This window comes from Schistocerca serialis, chromosome 4 (assembly GCF_023864345.2).
Source record: "Schistocerca serialis cubense isolate TAMUIC-IGC-003099 chromosome 4, iqSchSeri2.2, whole genome shotgun sequence".
Taxonomy (NCBI): domain Eukaryota; kingdom Metazoa; phylum Arthropoda; class Insecta; order Orthoptera; family Acrididae; genus Schistocerca; species Schistocerca serialis.
The window spans coordinates 626,408,008-626,435,284 of record NC_064641.1 but is presented as its reverse complement, the minus strand read 5'-3'; the positions used below and the strand labels follow the sequence as shown (position 1 = coordinate 626,435,284).

The 27,277-nt window shown below is 40.4% G+C and overlaps 1 protein-coding gene across 1 annotated transcript in view; it reads left to right on the top strand.

The window, feature by feature from the left end:
• Positions 1 to 26,274, top strand: part of LOC126474646 (probable tubulin polyglutamylase TTLL9) — a 141,298-nt gene extending 115,024 nt beyond the window's left edge. Inside the window, exons 9-10 of the mRNA XM_050102125.1 lie at positions 25,732 to 25,850; positions 26,186 to 26,274. Of these exons, the coding sequence (XP_049958082.1) occupies positions 25,732 to 25,850; positions 26,186 to 26,274 (208 nt within the window). The remainder of the gene's footprint in view (positions 1 to 25,731; positions 25,851 to 26,185) is intronic.
• The last annotated feature ends 1,003 nt before the right edge of the window (positions 26,275 to 27,277 follow it).

Here is a 27,277-nt window from a genome sequence, read left to right as displayed (position 1 = left end):
GGGATGTAACAGGAATGATCACTTGAATCAAAAAACTGCAGATGGACACCTGCACTATTCCGAATGGATTTCCATACTGAACACATTTAATGCACATTGTTATTGCGGCTTCCCCCGTCGGAGTTTCGAGTCCCCCCTCGTGCATGGGTGTGTGTGTTGTCCATAGCGTAAGTTAGTTTAAGTTAGATTAAGTAGTGTGTAGGCTTAGGGACCGATGACCTCAGCAGTTTGGTTCCATAAGACCTTACCACAAATTTCCAAAATTTGCACATTTTTATTTATTTTCTGTATTATTCAATACATTGTCAGGTTTACACGTGTACAACATTTAGCAAACATCAGTTCACAAAGTATCAATTTAAAAAAAAATTATTTTTAACACATTCACATGCAAGAAAGTCGCTGTGTGCTGGTAGTAGGCAATGTGTTGCTGTTCTTGAACAGGTTGTTGAACTAAACGTTCAGGAAAAATGGGAACTAGGAAGAACAACTGTCTCACGCAACGCCCTGAAAACTCTGGTAAACACTCTAAATCAAAATTCGACATATTGGAAAGTGTCAACAGAATTATTCGACAGTAGTAGGAGTACTACCATCGTAGAAGCTGTAAACGTACACAATATCTGCATATTTGTCCTTAGTGTAGATGCGAAATTTTAGCAAGCGCGTACGTATATAAACACAGTTAACGGATGCTTATATCTGATACACTCTCAGTCCTTCGCACTACTCCACTCTCAACACATCGCGGACAGTTGCAGTTCAACTGGCTAGTTTGATGGCAGAAAGACATCCCGAGCAAGGAGGTTGAAAGCAGCGATGTTAAAATGAAACGCCGACGAGGTTCGACTGGGTGGGACACATAGGCGTGCACCACTGGTCTAAAAACAAATGTACGTTAAATGTGTTCTGTCTCAGAAACCATTCGGAATTGGGCATATAACCATATGAATTTTTTCCCTCAAACTGAGCATTTCTTTCACGTCCCTGAATATTGACCATTCCTCATGGGTCACAATGTATAGGTTTTGAATCATAAATTTGAATAAAACTAATAACATTGTATTTAAATGAAAAATGGCTTTAGAGACTCCAATACTCTGATACATTCGTTTTTGTATTTAAAATAAAGTGCTCCATAAGTTAAATGGCGAGAATGTCATAGGTATATGCCTCGAACTGTCCGATGCTTTTGACATCACTGACTGAAAAACACTAATTTACAAACTTAACAGCGTAGGCGTCAGGGTCACATTCAACAAAAACATATTACCACAGTCTAAAAAATAAAAATAACTAGAACATAAACATACAAGGAATTGGAAAAAAAGCTATTCAGTCAGTAAATATCACAAAGACACACTATGTAAAATTAAGTTTTTGTGTGTAATAAAATCACAATTTGATGTAACAGTTTAGGCTGGCCGGAGTGGCCGTGCGGTTCTAGGCGCTACAGTCTGGAACCGCGCGACCGCTACGGTCGCAGGTTCGAATCCTGCCTCGGGCTTGGATGTGTGTGATGTCCTTAAGTTAGCTAGGTTTAATTAGTTCTAGGCGACTGATGACCTCAGAAGTTAAGTCGCATAGAGCTCAGAGCCATTTGAACAATTTGATGTAACAGTTCAGCCTTTCAATGTGTATACTGATTCTAAGTTATTCCCGGCTGTTCAGCTGTGTGGCGTCGTCCGTATGGTGTGATATTTTGATAAGCTGGCATCAGGACCACCTGAAGATGCCACAAATCACCTTGTAGAAATCGTTCAGCTATTGTACGATATCATATGCCTGAATACTGGAGGACATGTCAAACCACAACTCTTTCTGCTGTATGTGTGTACACAATTAAAAAACTATTATTATGTAGTGCAAAATAACTCTAAACTGTTTCATTTTATTTAACTATAAAATTTATATATCTATAACTACCTGAATACCTATGATTGCACAGGTATGTATTTATCCCAGTCCTCTATTAGTCTAGTTCCTTCTTCCCCTTTTCTGCGTCCAAGTCATTCTCCACTTTCTCTCTGTACACCTCCTCCAATCCTCCCCCCCCCCCTCCACTATCTGTCCATCTCCACTTTCCCCTCTCTTTGTGCACACCTACTCCACCCCCTCTGTCTGTCTCCTCCTTTCACCTCTCCAATCTCCTACTCCCGCCTCTCTCTGTTCATCTCATTCTCCCCCTCTCTCTGTTATCTCGTTCTCCCACCTCTCTCTATCCATCTGCTCCTCCCTCCCCTCTGTCCGTCATCTCCTTCCCCCCCGCTCTGTCCATCTATTCCTCAAATGTTCTCTCTCCATCACCGTATTACGATACCCACGCTGGCCGGCCGAAGTGGCCGTGCGGTTAAAGGCGCTGCAGTCTGGAACCGTAAGACCGCTACGGTCGCAGATTCGAATCCTGCCTCGGGCATGGATGTTTGTGATGTCCTTAGGTTAGTTAGGTTTAACTAGTTCTATGTTCTAGGGGACTAATGACCTCAGCAGTTGAGTCCCATAGTGCTCAGAGCCATTTGAACCATTTTTTGATACCCACCCCAAATAGGAAGTTACTGGTTCTCACCCCCACAGTAATCTTTCCAAATAGTAAGTAACGTTTACTAAATTTGCATGAAATCGATCCAGAAGTTTAGCAGGAGATTTTTTCCTGTGGCTTTGCTCAGGTTCGAACGTGTCACATGTATTCATTTATATTTAACATATTTCACACATATTTGTATACGTATTTCATCGGTACGTACCTCTAGCGAATTTAGCCCTGCAATTTCATTTTCACACTGCTCGATGTTGATGATGTCATATCTCCTGAACTATGTGTCGTACAGTGATATCATTTTGCTGGTACATTCAGTGGTATATGTACATAGTGTCTGCGAATAATATTGCGAATATGAGTAGAGTTAGTAGTAGAGAAGTAATAAATTACCACATCATGCATGGTACGGCCATTTTACTACACGAACAACGAAGATGTAGTAAGCGATAAACTTTTTTTTCCTTTCATTATTTTGTGGGTGGTGTCAGAAAGACTTTCTCGTAAAGCTTTGAAATTACGTATAAAATTTGTTACAAGTGGTCTCATTCTCAAATACTGCGTAAATATAGCCTGGTGATCTGCGCATCGTGAGCTACACTTCTTTGTCACCCTCTCCCCCACCCGTCTGAGAGGTAGGTGGTTCTTACCTTCACAGTGGTTCTTTCCAAATGATAAGTGATAACAAGTTTGACTGAAATCGATACCGTGGCTTAGGAAGAGATATGGAACAAATACACATACATCCCATTTTTATAACATGTATGGATATCATTGAAGTTCCCGGGTTCGATTCCCGGCGGGGTCAGGGATTTTCTCTGCCTCGTGATGAATGGGTGTTGTGTGATGTCCTTAGGTTAGTTAGGTTTAAGTAGTTCTAAGTTCTAGGGGACTTACGACCATAGATGTTGAGTCCCATAGTGGTCAGAGCCATTTGAACCATTTGATATCATTGAAAAATAAGAATCCACACACAATTTCTCAAATGACTTGCCCCATGTTTTATTGAACCTGGTACAAAAAATGACGAAAGAGTACCAATACAGTACAACAGAATGTAGTTCAGTATTCGCTTCTCACAAATTCGTAATGCCTGGCACTGACATCTAAGATGCGTCACTGCAGAATACGACAAGCATTCTGGTATCACTGTCGTTCATCAAAGTACGTTAACTTACTAACTGCAAACATTTCAACTCCTATTCTTTGTGCTTATAGGGATTACTGTCATAAGGTTTTGTACATTGTTCACGGCGTCACGTCGTAACCGCAATCAGGTCCAAATCCAAATGCAGGGTTGTCACACGTAGCACTGGAAGCACGTTTCTCTACAGTTACACCATGCTCTCAAGCCACCAAATGGTGTGTGGCGGAGGGTACCACTAACTGAAACTCCTTCCCTGCTACACTCGCGAATGGCGCGTGGGAAGAATGATTGTCAGTAAGCCTCTGAATTAGCTAGAGGAAGTAACATGTTGTCCGACTCTTATTGAAAAGTGTTCTCTCCAAATTTTAATAGTAAGTCTCTCCGTGATGCACAATGCCTCTCTTGTAACGTCTGCCACTGGAGTTTTACTGCAACGTGCAGACAGAACAGAACCTCCCCCCCTCAGATTGAGAGTACTGCTTTTTATAAAAACACTGAATACCCCAGAATATCTAAACATTACAAACATAATACATTTCTAGAACCTTCTAGAAACGATAAATAGTGAATAATAAATACTGCTGGTGATCAAATTTGAACTGGGGACTCACAGCTTGCTCTCCTCTGGAGAAACAGCGATCTTCTGTTTTAGAAGATCTCACTGGAAACTACTACAGCGGCCTAGGTATAGATCTCGTCAGTGGCCCTCTATAAGGCAGCGCTAGAGAATCGTCGTGTTTGGGTCGTGTTGTCACATCTTCGTCCCTCTGATGAGCATCAAAGGTAGCCCTTTCTGTCAAAGCTTCACGATCATTGAGCTCGCTTTCAGTTTACAATAAACCCCCATCGTTAATCTGCGTTTCAGGGCTGTAGCACGGCTCCACATGGAGGAAATGGAAGACGTCTCTGTGGTTTAGCCTTCTTGCTAAAGGGCCATAATCCTAGATTTTGTATGCGACATCCGACAAACGTCAAAGGATACTATACGGTCTAAGGTAGCCTATTACTAACTTCTCCGACTGTCCCACTTTCTGTACAGGTATAAAAACAGTACCAAGTCTTTCGGGCTGTATCTCACTGGCTGGTCCTTCGCGTTCTCAGTCCTTCTGGGCGTTCAGGGATCATATGCGAGCTAACTGTCTGCTTCTCCGGTCCTGTTGATGAGCTGTTTTACGTATCCATTCTGAGTATCGTCCGGCTGAAACGAGCCAAGTATCCATTGTTGTTTCGGCCTCATGACAGTGGATCAGAGGGAGCAGTATAAAGCCTGTAGGTTCTTGTTTCGCTGTCTTATATGCGAATGTGATGATGGGCAGATTTGTATCCCAGTCTACCTCTTCTGCAGACGTCTCATTAAAGCGTTCTTTGAGATAACTCGTCCGTGGGTAGTCTGTAGTTCTCATCCTGTAGGTGATAAAACAGTGCGAATTTACCTCTCCTACTAGTCGAGACTGGAAAACCTTTCCACAATTAAAAATCATCACTCATGATGCTCTGTGTGTCAAATTATTTTTTTTACAAGTAACCTTGCAATTTCCAGAAATTTGGCATTCAGTTCAGCTTTGGTGATAACATAGCGGCTCAAGTAGTCAGTGCAGACTATTATCCATCGATTCCCATTTGTAAGCCTTGGAAACCTCCCAATGATATCGATTCGAACCTGATGGAATGGCGCCGACGCAAGCAGAATTGGTATCTGATGGCTCGGAAGTACCTGTGGCACATGCTTCAATTGCATTCGTTGCAGTAGCTCGCATAGTGTCTAACGGATCTGTGGAAACCTTGTCAGTGATACCTGCGTCCGTTCTCTCTGGAGTCTTGACGAATCCCAGGTGACCATATGTTGGAGCACTCCGGAAATAAATCAGGATAATTGGCCATAGAGAAGTTGGTATGATGAGCAACCATTTACACCCTATTCGACCACAATTCCTCTTAGACAATTTCCTTTCATAAACTGGAAATCTCCTATGACCAGTTCCTCTTTCTTCAAGGTTTCTCTGGTTTTCGGCAGTACTAGATCTTCCTTCTGTTCAGCAGCCAAGTTATTCACTGCAGCGATGACTGAGACTTCATGCACACTGCTGGTTTCGGCCACAGGATTCCTTGACATGCAGTCGACATCCCTATGTTTGCGTCCGCTTTTATATCACTGTGACGACATACCCCCTTAAGCTTCAGTAACCATCTCGCCAGTTAACCTGATGGATTTTTCATGCTGGTCAACCGATATACAGACTCGTAATTCATCAGAACACTGAATGGCTTGCCAAATAAATACGTTTGGAACTTATTGATGGTTCAAACAAGGCAATCTTTCTCACAAGGGGAGGCCACAATGTTGAGATCACAGATTTACTTCAAACTTCGTACGTCTTTAGTAGGCCATCAAAACAACATAATATGCAAATAGTAAGGGGCACTACTCTGGCAATTCCGAGAAAATCACAGGAGAAGTTTTACGCGTCTGTTATGTCTCTTCTGTATCTGTGCGTAGGTGCTGGATGTTTGAGTACAAGGTGATCAAGTGATTAGCATTCGAGCTACAGAAGACGAGGTCTATCAGGCGATGGTCTGACTCGGTTTCCAACTTAATAATGAATCTATTTTTTTCATTGTTGGTTATATTATTTCATTCATATGACATTTAAGACGTAATGTAATGCAAAAAAACACGTGTTTCAATTTATGTTTTCCATGTCTGTATGTGTGTGATGTCGAGAGCACATCCGACGAGTAACCGTATATTACTCTTGTGGTCTGGCACACAGTGACATACTATATTACTGATTGTGGATAACTTCATTCGCATCACTGTTTATCGAGGTTTGACTTGTGCTTTCCAAGCCTGTCTCTCGTCCTTGAAAATTTAATTGCAAGTAGTAAATGGTCAAATAACATATGAAATTCACAACAATTTAGTGAAAATACACGTGGTTTTTTCCATTATATTCCCTCTCAAACGTCATATAAATTAAATAAAGTGAACAGCGCTAAAAAAAAAGGTAGATTAAAAACTAAAGTAAACTGGATCTAAACCGTTGCCTCATCCACGACACTCTTGCACAGCACGTACGCTAATCGCTGGCCCACACTGACTCTTTATGAGGAGCACCTCAGATACGTGACTTACATAATAGACGCATAAAGCTTTTTTGCGATTTTCTAGGAATTGACAGAGTGGTACACCTTCCTACTTGCATATTACGTTGTTTTACTGTCCTACTAAAAATATACAAACTTTGAAGAAAAACAATGATCCCAAAGTCGTGGTCCCCCCGTGTCAGTTGTCAGTTCCTCTTGAACTTAGGTAGTACCCTGGCAGTATGATCTAACACATTTTCAGAACCTTTCCGAATTTGCACTAGAACTGCACCTATCCCATAGCCACTAGCATAGGTGTGAAGTCGTGTCTCATTATTTTTGTCAGAAAATGCCAGGACTGCAGAAGATGTTAGTGTCTCCTTTAGGACAAGGAAAGGTAGACTTTGCCCTCATTTCAGGAAAATTTGTTATCTCCCTGGAGTAGTTTTTTCAAGGGGTGTGCTTTGGTATAGAGGTCCTTTTTGGATCCCCAGTAGTACTAACACCTTCTGACAAAATTCCTCACATCACCAATGTGCCAAGGAACCGAAAAATCTGTAACTGCTTTTATTTTCTCTAGATTGGTGTGATTCCATCGCCATTAACTAGAAGCCCCACTATTTATATCCTTTGGTTGGCAAAGAGGCATTTTTTCAGATTCAGATGCAGGCCTGCAGTCTGAACACGCTTCAGTATGGCTGTCATGCACCTCAGAGGTACTTCAAACGTCTTTGAGAAAACGACAGTGTTACCGAGATAGCAAAGACACATCATCGAATTAAGGTGCCAAAGCAGATAGTCCATCATACGCTTGAAGGTGGGTGATGTGTTATGCCCTGTGCTGTCTTTCTTCTTCTCAAGGCTCACAGGAGAGGACCAAAGACACTCTGACAGTTCAATACTGTCATCTTGCAACATCTTCTCCACTTGCGTTGATACAGTGTTGTACCATGCTCTACTTGGTCTGTCTTTTCTCCACTCCTGATTTGAAAGCATCTGAAAATTGCTGCAGCTCAGCTAACACTCGCCAATGTTGTCCCTCAGTCAGGATGAATGCTTTTGGCTGTCCAATAGTAGTTTCCTTCACTAAATTGTCTGTACTGGTACCGGTACATGAATCTTTTTCAGTGGCACTAAGCTGCCTGTCTGGATTGGTTTCACTGTGCCTTTCTCTGGAAAGAATTGTGGATGCTCATGATAATTAGTGATCCGAAATTCTCCTTGACCACATGCAATGCTTATGATCACTGCTGGTATGTAAATATATTTTGTGGGCCAGAGTAGCTTTTTGCAGTCGCAAAAAGCTTTGCAGTTTAATTGAATAACGTGACTAACAACTGGAACTCATATTGTTGGTGCTGGCAGGATAAAATAACTTAAATGGCAGATAGCCACCCCGAACAATCTTTGTTGTGTTTGCATGTTTGAATAGATTCATCAATCAGGAGTGCTGATCTTCCACACTCTATAATTGTTTGATACCTGCAATAAATCCCATCCAACAATTAACGGGGGGCTACATTCTGTTCAAGTGAGAGATTCATAGGGCTGTGTTCTGCCATTCTTGCAAAACATGTTTTTGTCAGTTGGACATACTTCCCATTTACCACATTCAGCACAGTCATTTTCATATCATGGAACATAGCCTACTTTAGCTGACAATGAAGAACATTAGACATTACAGAAAAAGTAGTCCCTGAGTCAACTGGCGACCATCGTGATGACATCAATAAGGCTTCGTGACATCTCGATAACTGTCTTCCATGAAAGATTTCATCTGTAATGGCTACACCTCTATAGATGGTCACCTTGTTTAGTTTACCTGAATGTGGTGAATAAGTCAGTGGATGGTACCCCTGTAAAGTGATGGGGAACAGCTATGACATGTTGGGCAGCAACCTTGTCCAAGGTGTGGCTATGGTCTTCATTCTAGAAGTCAACTATAATCGTCTGCAGTTGACTCTGCGAATAGGACTATTATAATAGTTGACATTTCATGGGGTATTACTTATTGAACACATATCTGGTATGATTTCCATATTGGAAACATACCAGGATGTTGTCCACTGCCCTCCAAATATTTATTCTTCTGCATGATGTAACACTTGGTAGAGGAGTTCATTGTACGTGTATTTGTGTTGGTCAGATGCTGGATATTTGTTTGATGGCTGTTGCATCAGTCCGATTTGGCTTAGTCTATTCCTCTTGGTATGTTCAACTGGTGGCAGACATCCAACATTCTTCTTCAATATTCTCTGTTACCTCCTAACAAATGGGTCTATATTCATAGCTACTATCTCTTGTATACATGGTCTGACATTTCTGACTGCCATAAATCACCGTATCTCTTCTCTTATAGCCTGGTACATGAGAGATGTGTGTTCATTGTGGCCTTGTGCAACTATCATAGGTACCACATTTGGGAGTTGGTCATACTACTTTTCTTTCATCCAAATGTTATTTATTTATTTCGTCCTTGATTGTGTTCTAGTTCCTGCCCTTGCAGGCAGCAGTTTTTACACTGTCTAATTAGAGCCATGGTAATGTAGATGTTTCGAAGTACCCTATGTCTTCACCAAACAATGTCACACCATAATCACAGTCAAGTCCAAATGCTAAACAGGGTCATCAGTAAAGTACAACAGTTAGCACTGAAAGCACATTTATTACATACACCAACATACAGACAGAACAGAACTGTCTCCTGTGTAGAGATTGCTACTATTTATACAAACACTGAATATACAATACTATTTAAAATTACAAAAGTAAACTTCAAAAACTTCATAGAAATGATAAATGCTAAATAAAAAATATTTATTGGTGATCAGATATACATTGGATACCCACAACATGACTGCTAGAGATGCCATCTGATGCTCCACATTGCATGCAGAACAGGTTCCAGCAGTATGTAGTCATCCTTGATTATGAGTCAGGTTTCAGCTCAATACTGTGTTGGCTGGTCCATACCATGCTGTAGCCTGAAATTAAGAAGGAAAACATCTGACATTGGGTTTCAAATTCAGCATAATGGCCAGTGATGCTGCCAGCTGGTGTGGCCGTGCGGTTCTAGGCGCTTCAGTCTGGAATCGCGTGACCACTACAGTCACAGGTTCGAATCCTGCCTCGGGCGTGGCTGTGTGTGGTGTCCTTAGGTTAGTTAGGTTTAAGTAGTTCTAGGTTCTAGGGGACTGATGACAACAGATGTTAAGTCCCATAGTGCTCAGAGCCATTTGAACCAGCCAGTGATGCCACATCATACTTACATTTTACGGGCAGAAAACCTAAACAAAAATTTATAAAACTTTGGTTCAAGCATGTTATAATATTTAGACAGTAGTAGAGCTTTGTCACACAAACTTTTAGCTTCCATTAACCACTAAGAGCAATTCAATTGGTAACCATTCATCAACTGCACTAGATGATAAATCTGATGCTTTTATAATTATATTACATAATAATGAAGAGTTATAGATTATTTGCATAAGCCATTCCCATTCCACATTATAGGCCTTCTCTTCATCAACAGTTCTGTAGCTTAACAGCAGATACTGATGGTCACAAACCTGTCATTGAACAAGTTATTACTAATGCAGAAAAAGAGCTGTGAAAGGAATATAATATTATACTTCTGGGACTTAGAGGGATCTTTTTAGTCACATACTGATGTTAAATTATGCTGAACATGCATCTACCACAGCCGGCCGCAGTGGCCGAGCGGTTCTAGGTGCTTCAGTCTGGAACCGCGCGACCGCTACGGTCGCAGGTTCGAATCCTGCCTCGGGCATGGATGTGTGTGATGTCCCCAGGTTAGTTAGGTCTAAGTAGTTCTAAGTTCTAGGGGACTGATGACCTCAGAAGTTAAGTCCCATAGTGCTCAGAGCCATTTGAACCATTTTCATCTACCACAGCACTGGTTGAGCAATGGTATGGCTTCACCATATTTAATAATTTTATTGGTACGTCATTATGGCAGCAGTGAGAGCTACACTGTTGGTACAAAAGCAATGACAAAGTCTTGTATAGGTAAACTGAAATTAAATTGACTCAGAAAAACTTGGAGAAAAACTATTCAAAAATCCTCCAATGAATTTGAGAAAAAAAAATTATTTCTCCATGGCTTTCATAAAAACCCAGGAATGTTTAGTCAGTTATAAAACACCAATTGGAGTAACATTGTTTGTTCACATATTTGCTGCACAAATGCATTATAGATGGAAAGTTGGAATCCTGTCTTCTGTCTGGTTTTCCTTTTCCTTGTTCTGTTCTTTATTTTGTCTTCCATAGCTCCTATGTATAACAACTGGTAAGTGCAGAAATTGAAGACATGAAGTCATTGACAGTACTGTCAGTCACCTTAAAACAGAGACTACACAAACTCAAGGTGACCATACAAAATGATTTCTTGTTACAGTCTGTATAGGATACCTAAGGATCTGCTGTCAGTTTTAGCTGCCCTTTCATGCTATTTAAGTACACAAAACTGTAAAATTCGTGGTATAGTCCAATAGCACGAATGTCAGCTTACTATAAAATTGTACAACAGACAGCTGAACATAGTATGAATGTTGATATCCAAATGACTATAGGAAACAACCCTTTTTGTAGGCTTCTGCAAGAGCTTTTTACTCATTCTTGCATGAGAAAGACAACATTCACAGAATATCTTATCTTTTACATGGATCAGGATAAATGATTTCCTGTTGTATTCCTCCCATCTGCTCTGGCAAATGGTGATATTTCCAGCTTTACAAGATTATTTCCAAATGATACTTTCTTTTATAGAAGATAATATCCTTTGAAATCAGCAGATTTTCAGAAAATTAGTTCTTGGTGCAACATTTCACACACATTAAACAAGAGAAAATTCATCCTAACAGTCATTAAGGGATTATTTCCTTTCACTCAGTCATTGTGTACTACATGTCTGTTCACGAAGGATATGAGGAATGACTAAAGATTCAAGGTAGAGAAACACCTGTTAAGAACAAATTCTCTAAACTGTAGGCCTATTAATAATGAGCTATTATCAAATTGTTATTTACTATAAAACATCATACAGGCTAAATTTAGTAAAATACCTGCTGTTTATTTTATAACACATCATTATTATAGTTATATTTATGCAAGAGGAACAGTTATCAATATTCTGTAAGAATAGAGACCTATTTGCAATTAGCATTGTTTCTTGGCAGGCTACTAAAAGGCATTTTCAATTCACAAATTTAGGTAATTTTTAGAAGAAGACCCTACTAATACTTCTTAGTTTTCTTTTACAATCACAAGGATTCTTTATTTCTTTCTTCACTTCTATGGTAACATGGCAAACACCTTTGCAACAGAGTACTGAAACCCATGTTAAAAAGTACACAATGAGTCAATTTTTCATGAAAGTTGTTTGTATACTGGTATCTTGTATCATGGTTGTGTAAGTCAGTATTCAACTGCAACTGATTTTTATTATTAGCAGCAAATACAATTGAGCAAAAAATTTACTGGAAAGTGAATGTAGGACTTCTAAGATTTTGTAGCACTCTCTGCTAAATATATGTTTAGCTATTTTAAACATTAGTCTTTTTGCTTGGTTTTATGGATGAATAATTTATTTACATTAGATGCATTATCCAGGAAAATTTGTTAATATAAAAGAGAAATAATGTATTAAAACTAGCTATTGTTCTTATCTCTAAGTTGAAACTATTTTGTTTGTATGAACAATGAGAAATACATCTAAGGCAAAAACCATCAAACTGGAGTTTTTTGAATGAGTCCATTTTGGTTTGTAATCTAGGTATATCCTAAGGAACTTTACATACAGAGTTAAATATAGTTCATAGTGATTAATGGCTAAAAAGTTGATTTGTTTTAAGTTTTGTAACTTGTGTCTCAGTGAAGTTAATGTTTATACAGTACGATGTGAACCAGATGTATAGTTTAGTTGTAATTGTTGATTCATCAGCACATACTTGTATTACCCTTTTTGGACAGTCCTTTGATGTAATAGAAAGGTGAGTTCTCTAATCCTGGGCTTGAACAGGAGACAGACTAAACTCTTGGTAGAGCTAGTGACAGGCCATTGTAACTTTAAGAAAAACCAACATGTGATGGGTATAAAAATAGAAGCTCTATGTGAAGATAGTGTGGAGAGGGTGATGGAACTGCACCACACCAAACCTTCCCATACAAGGTGGTGGAGCTCAAAATACACAGAATATTCAGGTAACCAAGTCCTGAAGAAATTGTGTCCAATAAAAAACTAGTGAAGAGCTTTCTGGTATTCTTTAATGGTACTGGTTGGCTTTACTAGAACCACAGAGAGTGAAACCACACTGTTTCATTATTCACGATAGTGGGCTTCTGATGTTTTTGAGAGGCACAGTGGTGTTATTCCTGACATCATTGACCATTAGATACGGTCTAACATCAGGACTGGCAGTGGCTGAGAGATCTCTGATGGTACAACAGTACGTCATAAGCATCCTGTCCTTACATGTTACCTTTCATGCGACACTACAGCCATTTTACTACAGGACAATGCTTGTCACCTCAAGGCATGTGGCTCTATGACCTAGCTGCATAATGCTGAGGTACTACCATGGCCAGCAAGATGCCCAGAATGTGTGTGGAACCATGTTGAATATCACCTCCATCTTATGGCCATTATCCATATTACAAAAGTTGTATGGCAAACTTGCCTCAGAAGAGGATACAATAGGTTTATGATACCTTTCCCAACTGAATCAATACTTGCATCTAATGTTGCTTAGTGGGCTCATAGTGCCAAATTCTACTCAATTTTGTAATCACTGGAATAACGCCACATACTCTCTCAATCTGTAGAGTTTAATTTTGTTTCTTCCTCCCCTTATGGGTGCTTTACCTTTTTGTCAGGTGATGTGTATGTATTTTAATATTATTTTTCAACTCCTTGGGCAATTTGTTATACAATTTTCTTTTCTGGTAGAAGATACTGTTTCAGGTTTTTTTGTGTGTTTTCCTAGGTAAATGCAAGTCAAAATTGGCTCTTGTTCTATGATTATATATAGAACATTAATGAAATACTACTAATTTTTCCCTGATAGGACAACAGGTGATAGATATATTCACTGAATGCAGTAATAATATCCAGTTCTTTAAATAGTCCTTTAGAATAAGCCTGGCCATTTCTTTTGGTTATAGTTATTTTGAACCTTTTCTGAAGTTTTAAAATTGTGTGCACCTTTGATCATTAGAAAAGAATCCCATACCTAAGAAGTGAGTGCATGTAGGAATACTATGCACCATGAGACATTGTCTTTTATAGATTCTGCTAGAATCCTTCAAACATAACATGCTCGTGATATATTCTTCTTGCCAGTATGCTTTTGTGTTCATTTCATGTTAACTGACAATTAAAGTTTATCTCCAAAAACTTTATGTTTGCTAGTCAATGTACAGGTTTATCATCTATGTTCATTGAGACAGAGTTGCTTTCCATGTTTGTGTTGAAGTACATGTTGTTTGTTTTCTTTATGTTCAATGTTAATTTATTACATATTGGCCACTAGTAGGCAATCTTGAGGGTCTATTTTATCTTCTCTCTTAGTCCTGCTGTTTTATCAGTGACTATACTGTTGCTGTTGTCAGCAAAGAGAATTTTCCTCTGTGTCTTAAGCTGTCTGGAAAGTCATTGATACTTATTAAGAACAGAAGTGGGCTCAGTACACTACCCTGAGACATATCTATGTTTACATGTTTCTTGTTTAACAATTGTCATACTAAAAATTTATCATCAGTAGATGCAAGAACTATCTCTACCTTTTGCACTCTACTTTTCCAGTGAGACTGGAACCAATCATTTATTATTCCTCTTACATCTAATATCTCTAGTTTGTTTAATAGTATTTTTAGGTCAACAGTGTTAAAGACTGTGGACAGATCTAAGAATGTACCTGTGACACAGTCATCCTTGTTAAGGGCTTCAAGTTCCACTTTTTTTAACTGTGGTACAGTCAATCCTCCCACTTCAGACCACAGTGTGCTTTCTTAAAAAGATTATGCTTATTCATTTAACTATCTGAAAAATCTGCGTAAATATACAGTCATATCTTGATAAGATTTCAAAGTGATGCAAAGGCAGGCAGCTTGCATTAAATATTCAGGAATATAAAACTGTGCATAGCACAAAACATCAAAACCTAGAAGCAAGAATCACTATTAAGTAATGAATTTGGATGTGTATTACAAAACCTGTGGTTTACTTCTGTAAGGGACTAGCTTGGGCTAATTACAATGCACACAAAGGCATTAAAGCAATAATTCTTCCTATACACCATACACTAATGGAATAAGAACAAACTGAAATTAGCAAGAACCTTTTACAATGCACTTCACCAGTGGATGCCGCTGTAGCTATATAGAAGTAGATTTTTATATATAAACTTCAGGCCCCTCACAAGGAATTACATCTCAGTCCATAGAACTTCTCAACCCACCCAAACCATGAACACCCACCTTTTACCTTCTTCCTAAGATCCACAAACCCAATCATCCTGGTCATCCTATAGTTACTGGCTTCAAAGCACTCGCTGAGTGTACATCTGCGTTAGTTGATCAACACCTGCAACCCATAGTACAAATACTTCCCTCCTATATTAAAGATACCAACCATTTCCTAGATCATCTGAAATCTGTGCCCGTCCCACTCCCATCACACACCTTGCTTGTCACCACTGATGCCATCTCCCTCTATACCAACATAATGCATGTACATGGTCTGTCAGCTGCTGCTGAACATTTCCTCAGTCAATGCCCACCTGATTCCAAGCCTATGACATCTTTCTTGCTCATCTTAATCAACTTTATACTTACCAACAATTACTTCACATTTGAGGGGCAGACATACAAACAAATTAGGGAACCAGGAGGGCTCCTTCCTAGCCCAACCTTTTCACAGGTTGCTTGGAGGAGGGTTTCCTGGGATCTAAAAGCCTTCAGCTGCTGGTTTGGTTTAGATACATTGATGACAACTTTGCTGTATGGACTCATGGTGAGGCTGACCTGTTAAAATTCCTAGAATCTCTAACTACCTTCTCCTAATTAAATTTCACATGCCCTATTTTGAATCCCAAGCCACTTTCCTTTATGTTTATATCATCTTCACCAAAGGCCAGCTACACACTTCTGTTCATATAGAACCCACTTAGAAACAACGGTATTTACATTTTGGCAGATCCCATCCTTTCCACGTCAAATGTTTCTTGCCACATAGCCTTGGCAATCGAGGCAAACGTATTTGTTCAGATGCAGACTCTTTCCAGCAATACACCACCACTCTCACTTCAGTCTTCACTGGACATATTATCCCAAGAGTCTAGTTCGAAAGCAGATTTGCTAGGCCATCATATCCAATCCTGGTACTGCTGATCCCTCCAAATAACAACTTCACAGTACACCACTTGCTACCCAATAGTATTATTCTGCTCTTGAATGTATCGATCATCCACTTCCTAAAATCATGCCCTGAAATGAGAGCCACTCTGTCTGAGATTTTATCCACCACACCTAGAATAGCTTTTTGTCACCCTTCCAATCTCCTCAATATCCTTGTTGGACCCTATGCTCCTTCTGCACCCATCTCCCTATCCTATGGCACCTACCCCTGTGATGTCTCCAGTGCAAGACTTGCACCCTCCTACCACCATCTATTCCAGCCCTGTAACTGGCAAAAAATATCCTATCAAAAGGAGAGCGACCTGTGAAACGACACGTCATATACCAGCTGTCATGTAAACACTGTTCAGCCTTTTACATTGGCATTGTATCACCCAGTCATCAATCAGGATGAATGGGCATGGGCAGAGGATGTATACAGGCAACACACAATATCCTGTTGCAAAGCACACTCCTCAACAGGACAGTCATGTCCTCGGTGCCTGTGTCACTACACACACCATCTGGATTCTTCCCCCCAGAAACCAGTTTCACAGAACTCCGCAGTTGAGAACTAGCACTACAACATATTCTTGGTTGTTGCCACTCACCTGGCCTTAATTTATGTTAATTCCTTCCATCTCAGAACTTTTGTCACAGTAACTACTCCTTTCTTCACTCCATTTTAGTTTTCCACACCTCTCATTTTCTGACTTGTCTATATTTTGCCATCCCCCCTCCCACCTCTGTTATGTACAATGATTTCAGCTTTTCACACCTTGAACAATCTTTCACTAGTGATCTTTGTTTTGCATATTATCCTGTCTACCACCTTTAAGCTCTCAGATTTCCAAATGTGGTCTAGTGCAGTCCCCAACAATCAGTCTTTCCTTCTCCTTCTGTCCAATAAGTCTGTCCTGATCTGGGGTTCTAGGTAACTTTTCTAAACTGTACCCCTTTCCCTAAACCTCTCCAGGCCTTTTCCTTCGCCCCTCTTCCCTCCCCTTCAACTCTTCCACCAGAAGAAAGAGCCACTGGCTTTGAAAGCTTGTAAAAGTTAAATCCTTTTGTGTGTGTGTTCCCCTGCCGCCGCTTGATGAGTAGATTTTATCTGTCCATTTACATTATAAATATATGTAGTCAAGCATAATAAGGAAATTATATGAGGAAAAGCAGAGAATTTTAAGGATTCAAAACTTGGTTTAGTTTTGCTAAACTTATTCCGATTTTCTGTTGCCTTAATATCACAACAGTAACCATTAGTTCTAAAACTCAGTTTCCATGTTAGTGCTCCATTTCTTTCAGATTTGGTTGTTGTCAGTAACATTACTTTATCTACTTTACTATATTTTACAGACTATAAGATGCTATGGACTATAACACTTCTTAATTTTTAAGCAATTTAAAAAAAAAAAAAAAAAAACATTTTTGCCATTTTTATTATTACACTGCAAAGCCAGACTAAAAGAAAATCTTAGTTTATAAAACCAAACTGACCTTTAAAATCCCTAAAATTCATCATCTGAACTTTGTTGTTCTTCTGCTTCTGTGTCATCATTATTCTAGTAATTGGATTCCAACATTATCAGCAGATGCAGGCAGACCAGCCAAGGGTGATGGCGCTGAACTGCCCAGAACCACAGAAAGACAACAGCCGTGGATGACAATGAAGATGCCAAGATGCCAACAACAGCCATGGATGGATACAGCAGAATGGCATGTCTGAAGAGTGAACCAAATAAAGAGCCTAGATGTAGCAAGATCAGGAACTGGACAATGATGGGTATAATGTACAATACAAGAGCACACTCAGAACATGACTGACATTTGAGCCCCTGCACTACTGGCTTTATAGGGCCCCCATAAGTGCCGATAGGCTGGCATGGAGGTCATGGCCTGTGTTCAGCACTGTGGCACTGATAGCACCACTCATAGATTATAGGAGTACTGCCTAGCAGCTGTCATCTATGTCCATGCCTTCTGGCAGGCTGTCCAAATTGTCAGACTGGGATAGCAGATCCCTCCCCTCCCAAAATGGGCATACAGGGAGGAAGCAACCTGGCCGATGTTTTAGGTGGTGATCCAGTGGTGTCTCATCAGTGGAGGCCACCAGCTGGGAGAAGGAACGTGGGACTTAAGACACTGCCCTGGGAAACTGCAATGTGGGGGATGTACACAAAGCAGACGGAGGCTGTGGTGAAGTCTCCATACCCTTGCCCATGGGAGCTGCCACTGGTATCCTCGAGAGAAATAGTACTCATGAGGAAGCAACTCAGATCAATCTGTTGCTGGAGGGATAGGCTGGAGGCAGGGACAGAGTTGGTTCATGTGCTGATGCTCCAAACCTCGTGTGATGTCAATCATTCTAAGGTGGCACCCATGATAGACTACTATAATAGCTGGCATCCATGAGGGCTTTGCCCCATAGGAACATGCCCAAACAGCCAAATCAGGAGGATATCACCCAGCATACTGGGTCTGGGGTTTCTTGGGTAGGGGTGCCAAGAGATGGACGCGAGTACATGGCACTCGGCCATGGAGGAGCTCTGCTGGGCTATAGTCATAGTCAGGGGTGGACCTGTAGGTGCTCAGGGACATTGTGAGTGCAACTGTCATGGTAGATGCAACCACAGCCTTCAACATTCATGGCTTAAATATGTGTACCATCCGCTCCACTTAGCCATTGGAGGAGGGATGAAATGGAGGGCTACACAGGTGCTGCCATTAGCAGTGCAAAACTGAGCGAAGGCCATAGCTGTGAATTGTGGCCCCTTGTCAGTTACGATGTTGTAGGGAAGGCCTCCAGTGGCAAAAATCTGCAGAAGGACATTGAGTGTGCCAGCTGTGGTGGCGGACACCATGCTGACCACATAGTGGTGGTTTGAATAAGCATCCACGACAATAAGCCACATTCAGCTGAGGAAGGGGCCAGCAAAACCTAGATGACTGCAATCACAAGGGTGATGGAAGAAGGCCAGTGTTTGAAAGACTGAGATGGAGCATCCTGATGCTGAGCACAATCAAAACAACAGTGCACCATGCCTCCACAGCCATGTTCAGTCCTGGTCAATAGACATGTCACCTGGTAAGAGCTTTCATCTGTGACATACCCCAGTGCCCACAATGGAGGAGTCCCAAGACATGAGAGTATAAGGTAGTCATGATGGATGACAACATGGTGAGTACCTGCCTCTGCATCCAGCAGGAGCACATTGGAGATGATGGACAAACAATGAGAGAGCCGAGCCCAGCAGCAGACTTTGAAAACTAAGTGGGCCACCCACATAGTGTATGACACACTGCAAGAGAGAATTGTGGTGCATGTCCGCCACAATGTGAGTAGCAGTAATGGGAAACCCATCTGAGGTATGTTGTTGTTCCACATCAATGTGAAAACAGGAGAACTCCAGTTGGTTGAAAGCCAGGTCTGGTCCTGAGGGCAAACATGAGAGGGAATCAACATTTGCATGTTGTGCAGTTGGCTTGTATTTGATGGTATAATTGGAGGAGCTAAGGAAAAGATCCCAATGTCAGAGCCTTCTGGCTGTCCATTGTAAAAGCAAATAGTGTGGCCCAAAGAGTGCTACTAAAGGTTTGTGGTTTGCAACGAGGGTAAACCAAGTCCCAAACAGGTACACATGGAATTTCTTCATGGCAAAGATGATTGCCAATGCTTCCTACTTGATCTGGAAGAAATTGCATTGGGCAGGATGTCAGTGTTTTTGATACATTGGTGATGAGTTGCTCCATACCATCATAGGACCAATGCCTTAGGAAGAAGTGCCCACAGGCAAAACAAGGGGATGTGATGGGGAAAAGGTGGTAAGACAGAGCACAGAACGTAACATGTACTTTAGCTGTGTGAAGGCCTGCTCACAGGCTGCATACCACTGAAACAGAATGCCTTTCTTCCAAAACTGGTGGAAAGAACTTAGAATAATAATTCATTTTTCCCAAAACAAGCCTGCAACTCCTGCGGTATTTGGGGACGTGGAAGAGAGTCAGTAGCAGAAACATTACAGTCAGTGGGCTGAATCCCATCTTTGATGAGCAAGCGGCAATGGTAGTTTACTTGTTCCTGAAAAAACTGTGCAGATGGCACTTGAGGCCCACACCATGCGACTTAGTAAAGAGGTTGTGTAGGTTACGCAGTTGCTCTTGGTGGATAGTACCCATAACAATTACATCATCTAGATAATTATTGGTACAAGCTGGGATGGACATGCTTAACTGTTACAGATATCTCTGGAAGATGGCTGGAGCAAAAGATACCCCAAAAGGCAATTACTTGCATTTTTATAAGCCAAAAGGCATATTGGTGACATTGTGTTGCAATTCCTCATCTAGTGAAATCTGTAAGGAAACATCAGCAAGGTCTATTTTAGAAAAACATTCACCTCCTACAAGCTTGACAAGGCCCTCTTGATGTCATATGGGGTAGGTTTCCAACAGAATTTGGGCACTGATTATTGACTTAAAATCTCCAAAAAGCTGGAATGATTCATTTGGCTTCTGGACCATGACCAGAGGTGTAGCCCAAGCACTAGTTTTGACCAGTTCAATGAGCCCAGCATCATGAAGGCAAATGAGTTAGAGCATAACAGCCATCTGAAGGAAACTGGAAGGGGATGTTCTTGACAGAAATGGGGCACTGCATCTGGACAGCAAGAAATATGTGCCTCAGAACTCATGATACGCTTCAGGCCACACTCAGAGACACAAAAGAGGTGCAATGGCAACCAAGTTCTTGGAAGGGAACTGTGTCCAAGATGACCAGAACTTCATTGGGTTCTCCCTTCATTGGTGATGGAGAACCCAAACAGTGAAAAAGCATCCAGGCTGAAAATGTTGCCAGCTGAATGACTGTTGGCAATATACAGCATTAGTGGTCATGTAACCATCTTGTATGTAGGCGTAGTGGAGAACTGACCTCTGTGGGTAATAAGGCTGTCACCATATGCAATCAACACATAGTAGGGTGGTGTCAATGCCAAGTAGCCCAGATGAGTGTATATTGAAAGATTAACCAGGGAAACCGTAGCTCCCATGTCAACATGATGGTTAGCAGTTGTGAGATCAGTAAACAACTGTGGAGGGGGGGGGGGGGGGGGCACAAGGATTTTCCTGGGGAACAATGGCCTGAGTTTCATGTGCCGTGCCATGATTCAAGTTAGGAGTGGGATTAAACTGACCTGATATCTGGCGGCATGCAGTTCAGAGATGTCCATCCTTGCCACCATGGGCGCAGTGCCTCTTTTGATCAGGGTAGTCTGCCTGTTGGTGCATCACAAAATACTCAGGACAAGAAGGCAGACCCCTCTGCTTGCAGGCTTGACTGGCTGCTCAGGGACATTGACACATCTGAAAATGATGAATCACAATGACCCCTTCAGGAAGAAGGCTTGTGAGAATTTTGTTCCCACAGTGGTGGTTGAATCACAGCCATCTGGGGGAAGGCCATATGACATTGATTTGGGGCCTGCGTGATCTCGAAAGAAAGTGCAATTTTCAGTATGTCATCCAAGGGAAGACTGTCAAGCCTGAGGGCTGCAGTTCAAGCTTCTGGATCAGCAACCAATTTGACCAGTATGTCGTGGATCAGGGAATTGGCATATGAGGTTTTGCAAGATGGGCTGGAACAAATACAATCAGAAATATGATTCAGCACTTGCAAATCCATCACCCATGAGCAATAAGACTGGCCCGCTTGTGGTACTGATGGCTTTGAGGTGCGATGCAACATGTGAAACAATTGTGAATAATAGGATGACACCAATGAACACATTATCTTGAAAGTGAATGCAACCGGGTTTGAGATGGGAACCAACTTCTTAAGTAAGAAAAATGTCTCCAGTAAGGCACAAGAAAGGATGAGTGACTGCTGGAGAGCATCATCGGAAACTAAAAAGTGAAAAAATGCTGTTTAGCTGCTGCAAACTTGTGTCCCAATCCTCCTTGGTATTGTTAAACGGCAGAAATGCGAGTGGGCCGGACTCCGCCTGGAGGGTGACCACAGCCGAGATGAGTTGTGAAACTTGTACCTGTAACCAGCCTGACAGGAGCTGCATTTCCTGATGCAAAAGGTCTGTTTGCTGCTGGAACTGCTGGTGGAAGTGCTGTAGCAATTGCTGCTGCAGGAGCAGCTGTTGCTGTTGCTGTTCCATGAACTGTACACGTTTTGCATCCATAATGCACTGTTAGCCTTTCTACCTCATAGCCAATTCTAATAACTGAAGCCTAACATGACCAGCAGACACAGGCTGACCAGCCATGGGCAAAAGTAGTGAGTTACCCAGAACCACAGAAAGACAGCAGCTATGGAGAACAATGAAGATGACGGCAACAGCTGTGGGTGGATACAGCAGAATGCTAAGTCCAAAGAGTGAACCAAAGTGAGAGACTATATGTAGCAAGATCAGGAACTGAACAATGATGAGTACAGCATGCAATACAAGAGCACACTCAGAACATGACTGACTTCTAAGCCCCTGTGTTGCCGGCTTTATAGAGCCCCCGTAAGTGCCAATAGGCTGGTGTGGCGGGGTGACCCATGCACAGCACTGTGGTTGTGACAGCAGCGCTTGCAGGTTACAGGAGCACCATCAAGCACTGTCATCTATGTCTGTGCCTTCTGGCAGGCTGTCCAAATTTTCGGACCAGGATACTGGAGTTGTCTTCTTCCTATATAAGTTGATCTTCACTGCTGTTGAGTGTGTTACTTATACCACACTTCTTGAAAGATTCAACAGTAATGTCTTCTCTCACTCTAAACCATGACTGTTTTATCCACTGAAATACTTGTTTGATTGTAAGTCATTTTAAAACTCCCTTTAGCTTGAATTCATGTTGTGCCTCATTCATTTGTTCCATTCCTCTCTCATATACACTTTAAAAGGTTTATTTGTTTATTTATTGAGACATCAAATGGTTGCAATTGTGAAGTAAGCCATCCCGTAATAACATTGAGCTCTGTATTTCTCTGTATCAGTTTCTGTTTCATAGAACTTTTTAAATGACTACTAAACTGATCTAGCAAAAGAAGAGAATTCTTCTTCAATAAAGTACCTTTCCTTCTCTCCCATACTCTGTTAATCCATAATTTCATACCAACCTCATCCATCCAACCCTTGTCATGTACATGAACACCTGGCTATTTCAGAAGGTTTTGGCATTTGTTTACACATGAAAATGATCATTGCATTAAGTTTAGTACCATCAGCACAACATGGAAGGACAACAGTGTAGTGTATTTTTTCATGTCCACTTGTTTTTGTAGTTACAGTTTTGGCACCTTTCATGGCAACAGTTCTGTTACTCAGCACATCAAATGTCAGAGGAGTTTTGTCCATTTTCACTATTTGACTTAATTCCACACTGATTTTCTTTCAATTTTGAATAATAAAGTGATGGAAAGATAATATTTTTGCTTTGTACTCTTGTGGAATTTTCTGAGATATTTTGTTTTTAGTTTGCACATTAAGTTCAAGATGCTTTACAAACCTGTAGCACAAACCAACTCCACACTTAAGGTCTGTCAAGTAGCACCAGTTTATGAGCATATACAGGGTGTTTGAAAAAGAACTACCTAGTTTTAATGTGTCCTAGAATCTTTAAAAAGTGACTTAAACTATTCTAGTTTGTGATGTTTGATTCATCAACTCTCCAAGTTTGGCTCCCCTGCAGTTGACAGGTCTACTTGACCTTGAGACGGCACCAGTACTGTTCTTTTTTCCTCTGTTCCCTGAGTTCAGTCCAGGCATATGTGCAGTGCAGTGCAGAGCAACTCAGCAACAATGTGTACTCTGCAACAGAAAGTGCAGTGTGTTATATGGCTTGTGAAAACTGAGTCAGTATGGTGGAGAACCACCTACAAAAAAAACCATCCATCATTGGCTAAAGACATTCAAGGTAACCAGTAGTGTTTTAAAGGCAAAATCGTCAGGTAGACCAAGACCTTCTGAAGATTTTGTTGAACAGATCCGTGTTTCGTGTGTCTGGAGCCCGAAAAAGTCATTGTCCAAACATAGTCTACAATTAGGAGTGCGTTCACTTTCCAGGAAGGTGGATAGGCAGGGCTGGCCCAATACCTTGGCCACCATGAAGCCCAGACTTAACCCCCCGGACATTTTCTTTTGGGGCCACATAAAAAAGTTGTGTACAGAGAAAAGATCAGAGACATGGGAAAGAACCATCATGGCAGTTAGGACAGTTACACCTGATATGTTGGTGACTACATGGCAAGAAGTGGAATATCATCTCGACATGTGCAGGGTAACAAATGTATCCCACGTTGATGTCTACTAACATTAACAAAACTTGAAGGAATTCTCTTTTATGATATGTCCTCAATGATATAATTTTTCATTAATTTCCCCATTAAATTTATACTTAATACTAGGAAGTTCTTTTTCAAACACCTTGTATTAAAATCATTTTATATGAATTACAATGCCATTTGGACAGTGTCCTTGAAAGCATTTCAATATGCCATCTTCTACTTTTGGCCGTTTTGCATTCAGTCCTCTATTTGCACATTTAGTCTTCCTCATTTTCTTTTTTTCAGTTCTTCTTTACTAGCCTGCCAATTGCAACTGGTCTTTTCTGTTGGTGGAGGGTGAACATGCTACTCAGCTGTATTGTTCCCATGATTTTCTGCATATGCTATTACTTTCAATTTATAGCCTGCATCATATAAATACCTTTTATTTTTTTCCATTACAAAATTAGCTACTAACAAAAATATTGTTCTGTTACCAGTAACACAAATCACTTACAATTCATGTTCACTGGTACCACAGACTGCAATGATGTAGGCTAGACAGTGTTCTGGGTTTGTGATGGTAGGGCAGGAGGGAGATGGTTTTAGCAAGTTTGTGAATCCTTGCAACTCATCTTCATCGCATCAGTGCACTGCTGCTGCCAATTGAATCCAATGTTGCCAGATAGAGTTAGGTTTCCCATGGCATTGAATACATGGCCATTTTTTAGACTGGCAGGAATTTTATATTAAACACTGGGCATTTTCATATTAATTTTGAGTATAAGATGCACCTGAATTTTGGCGGCAATTTTTCAAAGAAAAAGTGCATCTTATAGTCTGTAAAATGCTGTAATATAATTCTTGATTCATATTTCTGAGTTTCATTTTCAAACATGGAAAACTAAAGGTAGTTCAAGAATAGTATCTTTTCCAAATGGAAGGAGAAAGATACAAAAAGCTTCAATTTTGAGTTGATATTTAATACTTTGACATATGATAGGATACCATATTTAGATGAATAAAAGTCACAAATACATTATGAACGATTGTAAATGAGTCATAAAAAGTAAAATACTTGATATGAAAGCAAGTAAAAAGTTAAATATGTTTTTTGCATCACTTAAAATTGTTAAAACTTTTGAAGGGATAAGTTCACCTATTTGGTTCACTTGTGTAATTTGCAAGATTTTCATTTATGTTTATCATCATATAAATGACAATAATTATGAGGCCAATCTGTAATAAATTCAGTGCACTACTATATCTGTCTGTCTTACTGAACTGTTTCAGATTAACAGGAAAAGAACGAAGAGTTGGTGGCTTTGACTTGCTATGTAATGGAGAGCCACTTTGGGCTCCAGTTCCAGGTGGCAGACAAGTTGACACAAGATATTTAAACCTTTACCTGGGTAATTCGAATTTAAAATACTGTTTTTGTGCATGATTACATCTTTTAACTCACTCCATACCAGTTTGTGGATTTGATACCAGTGAATCAGGAGTGCTATTACACTGCTGTAGAAAAGAAAGTCATGTAAATTGCCAGCACTTAGTCACATATTCAATGTGAAAATTTAGTGCTTTTATAATTGAGTTGGCAGATTCCAAATTGAAGTAGGTTATGATGAATAGGATCCACAAAAAATTCAAGGAACTAACCAGAACGTTATGATACTCTGATGAAACAGGTGGTTTTATTTTATTTTATTTATTTATTTATTTATTTATTTTTATTTTTTTATAGGAAATGAATTTTGGTTACAAACTATTGAAGATGTTGAGATTTACAATTCAGTTTATGTAACTGTAAATTCTGTGGACTACACAGGATGAACCAGAACTCGATTGACAAACTTTCAGAGGTGATAGTATGGACAAAAACAAGAGAAAGTCTAGTAAAAATGGGCTCTAAAATACATACCTTCAGAGCTATGAACACTTGTTTGTCTTCACTGCTACAAGATATATATTTCCTGATGTAAGCTCTTTGTTTTCCATATATTGGGAGATGATATAATGGACCAAAACAAGAAACAATGTGCAGTAAATATGGCTGTAAAGTGCATAACTTAAGAGCTGTGAGCACCTTTTCATCTTCATTGCTGCATAAAACATCTTTTCTACTAAACAAGTGTTCATAGCTTTTAAGGTATGTATTTTAGAGGCCATGTTTATCAGACTTCTCTAATTGATTTGGTGCATACTATCACCACAGAAAGTTTGTCTGTTGAGTTCTGGTTCACCCTGTATTGTAATAGCATGCAGATGGCCAGTTTGGAGGCTACTAAATTAATTCAGCTCTAAATATTTCTGCTTGCTGATCATTTACAAATGAATTTATGTAACAGAAGCTTTAAGTCTAAAGGCATATGTCTGTGTGATTTCACAACAATGACCACTGGACAGTATAAGGACAGCTACAAACTTTAGCTACAAGCTGTGCAAGATGAAATGTCACATATCAGTTTGTAAAGCAGTATTTCTGGTACAGAGAAAAACATACTTATGACTATGCATATATGAATTGATAACCACCCTGCTGCCATTCTTACAGAGGAAGGTTTGTGTATATAATTTTTAAATATTTTATGCAAATTGACAGAATTATGATGAATTAAAGTCCAGCACTGCTGTGAGAACAATTCCATTCCCTTCTATCTGTGAACAGCAGAACTCCTTGGAAGCACAGCTCTGCACAGTGCAACACCACCCTGTTCAAACTGAGTGCATGTTCTCCATTTCCTTTGATGTACCAACAACAAGCAGAATGTGTTCAGCGTGGTTTGGTCAGTGAGAATGCGCCTTCACGTGTTCAGATATTGTTTGTTTGGACGCT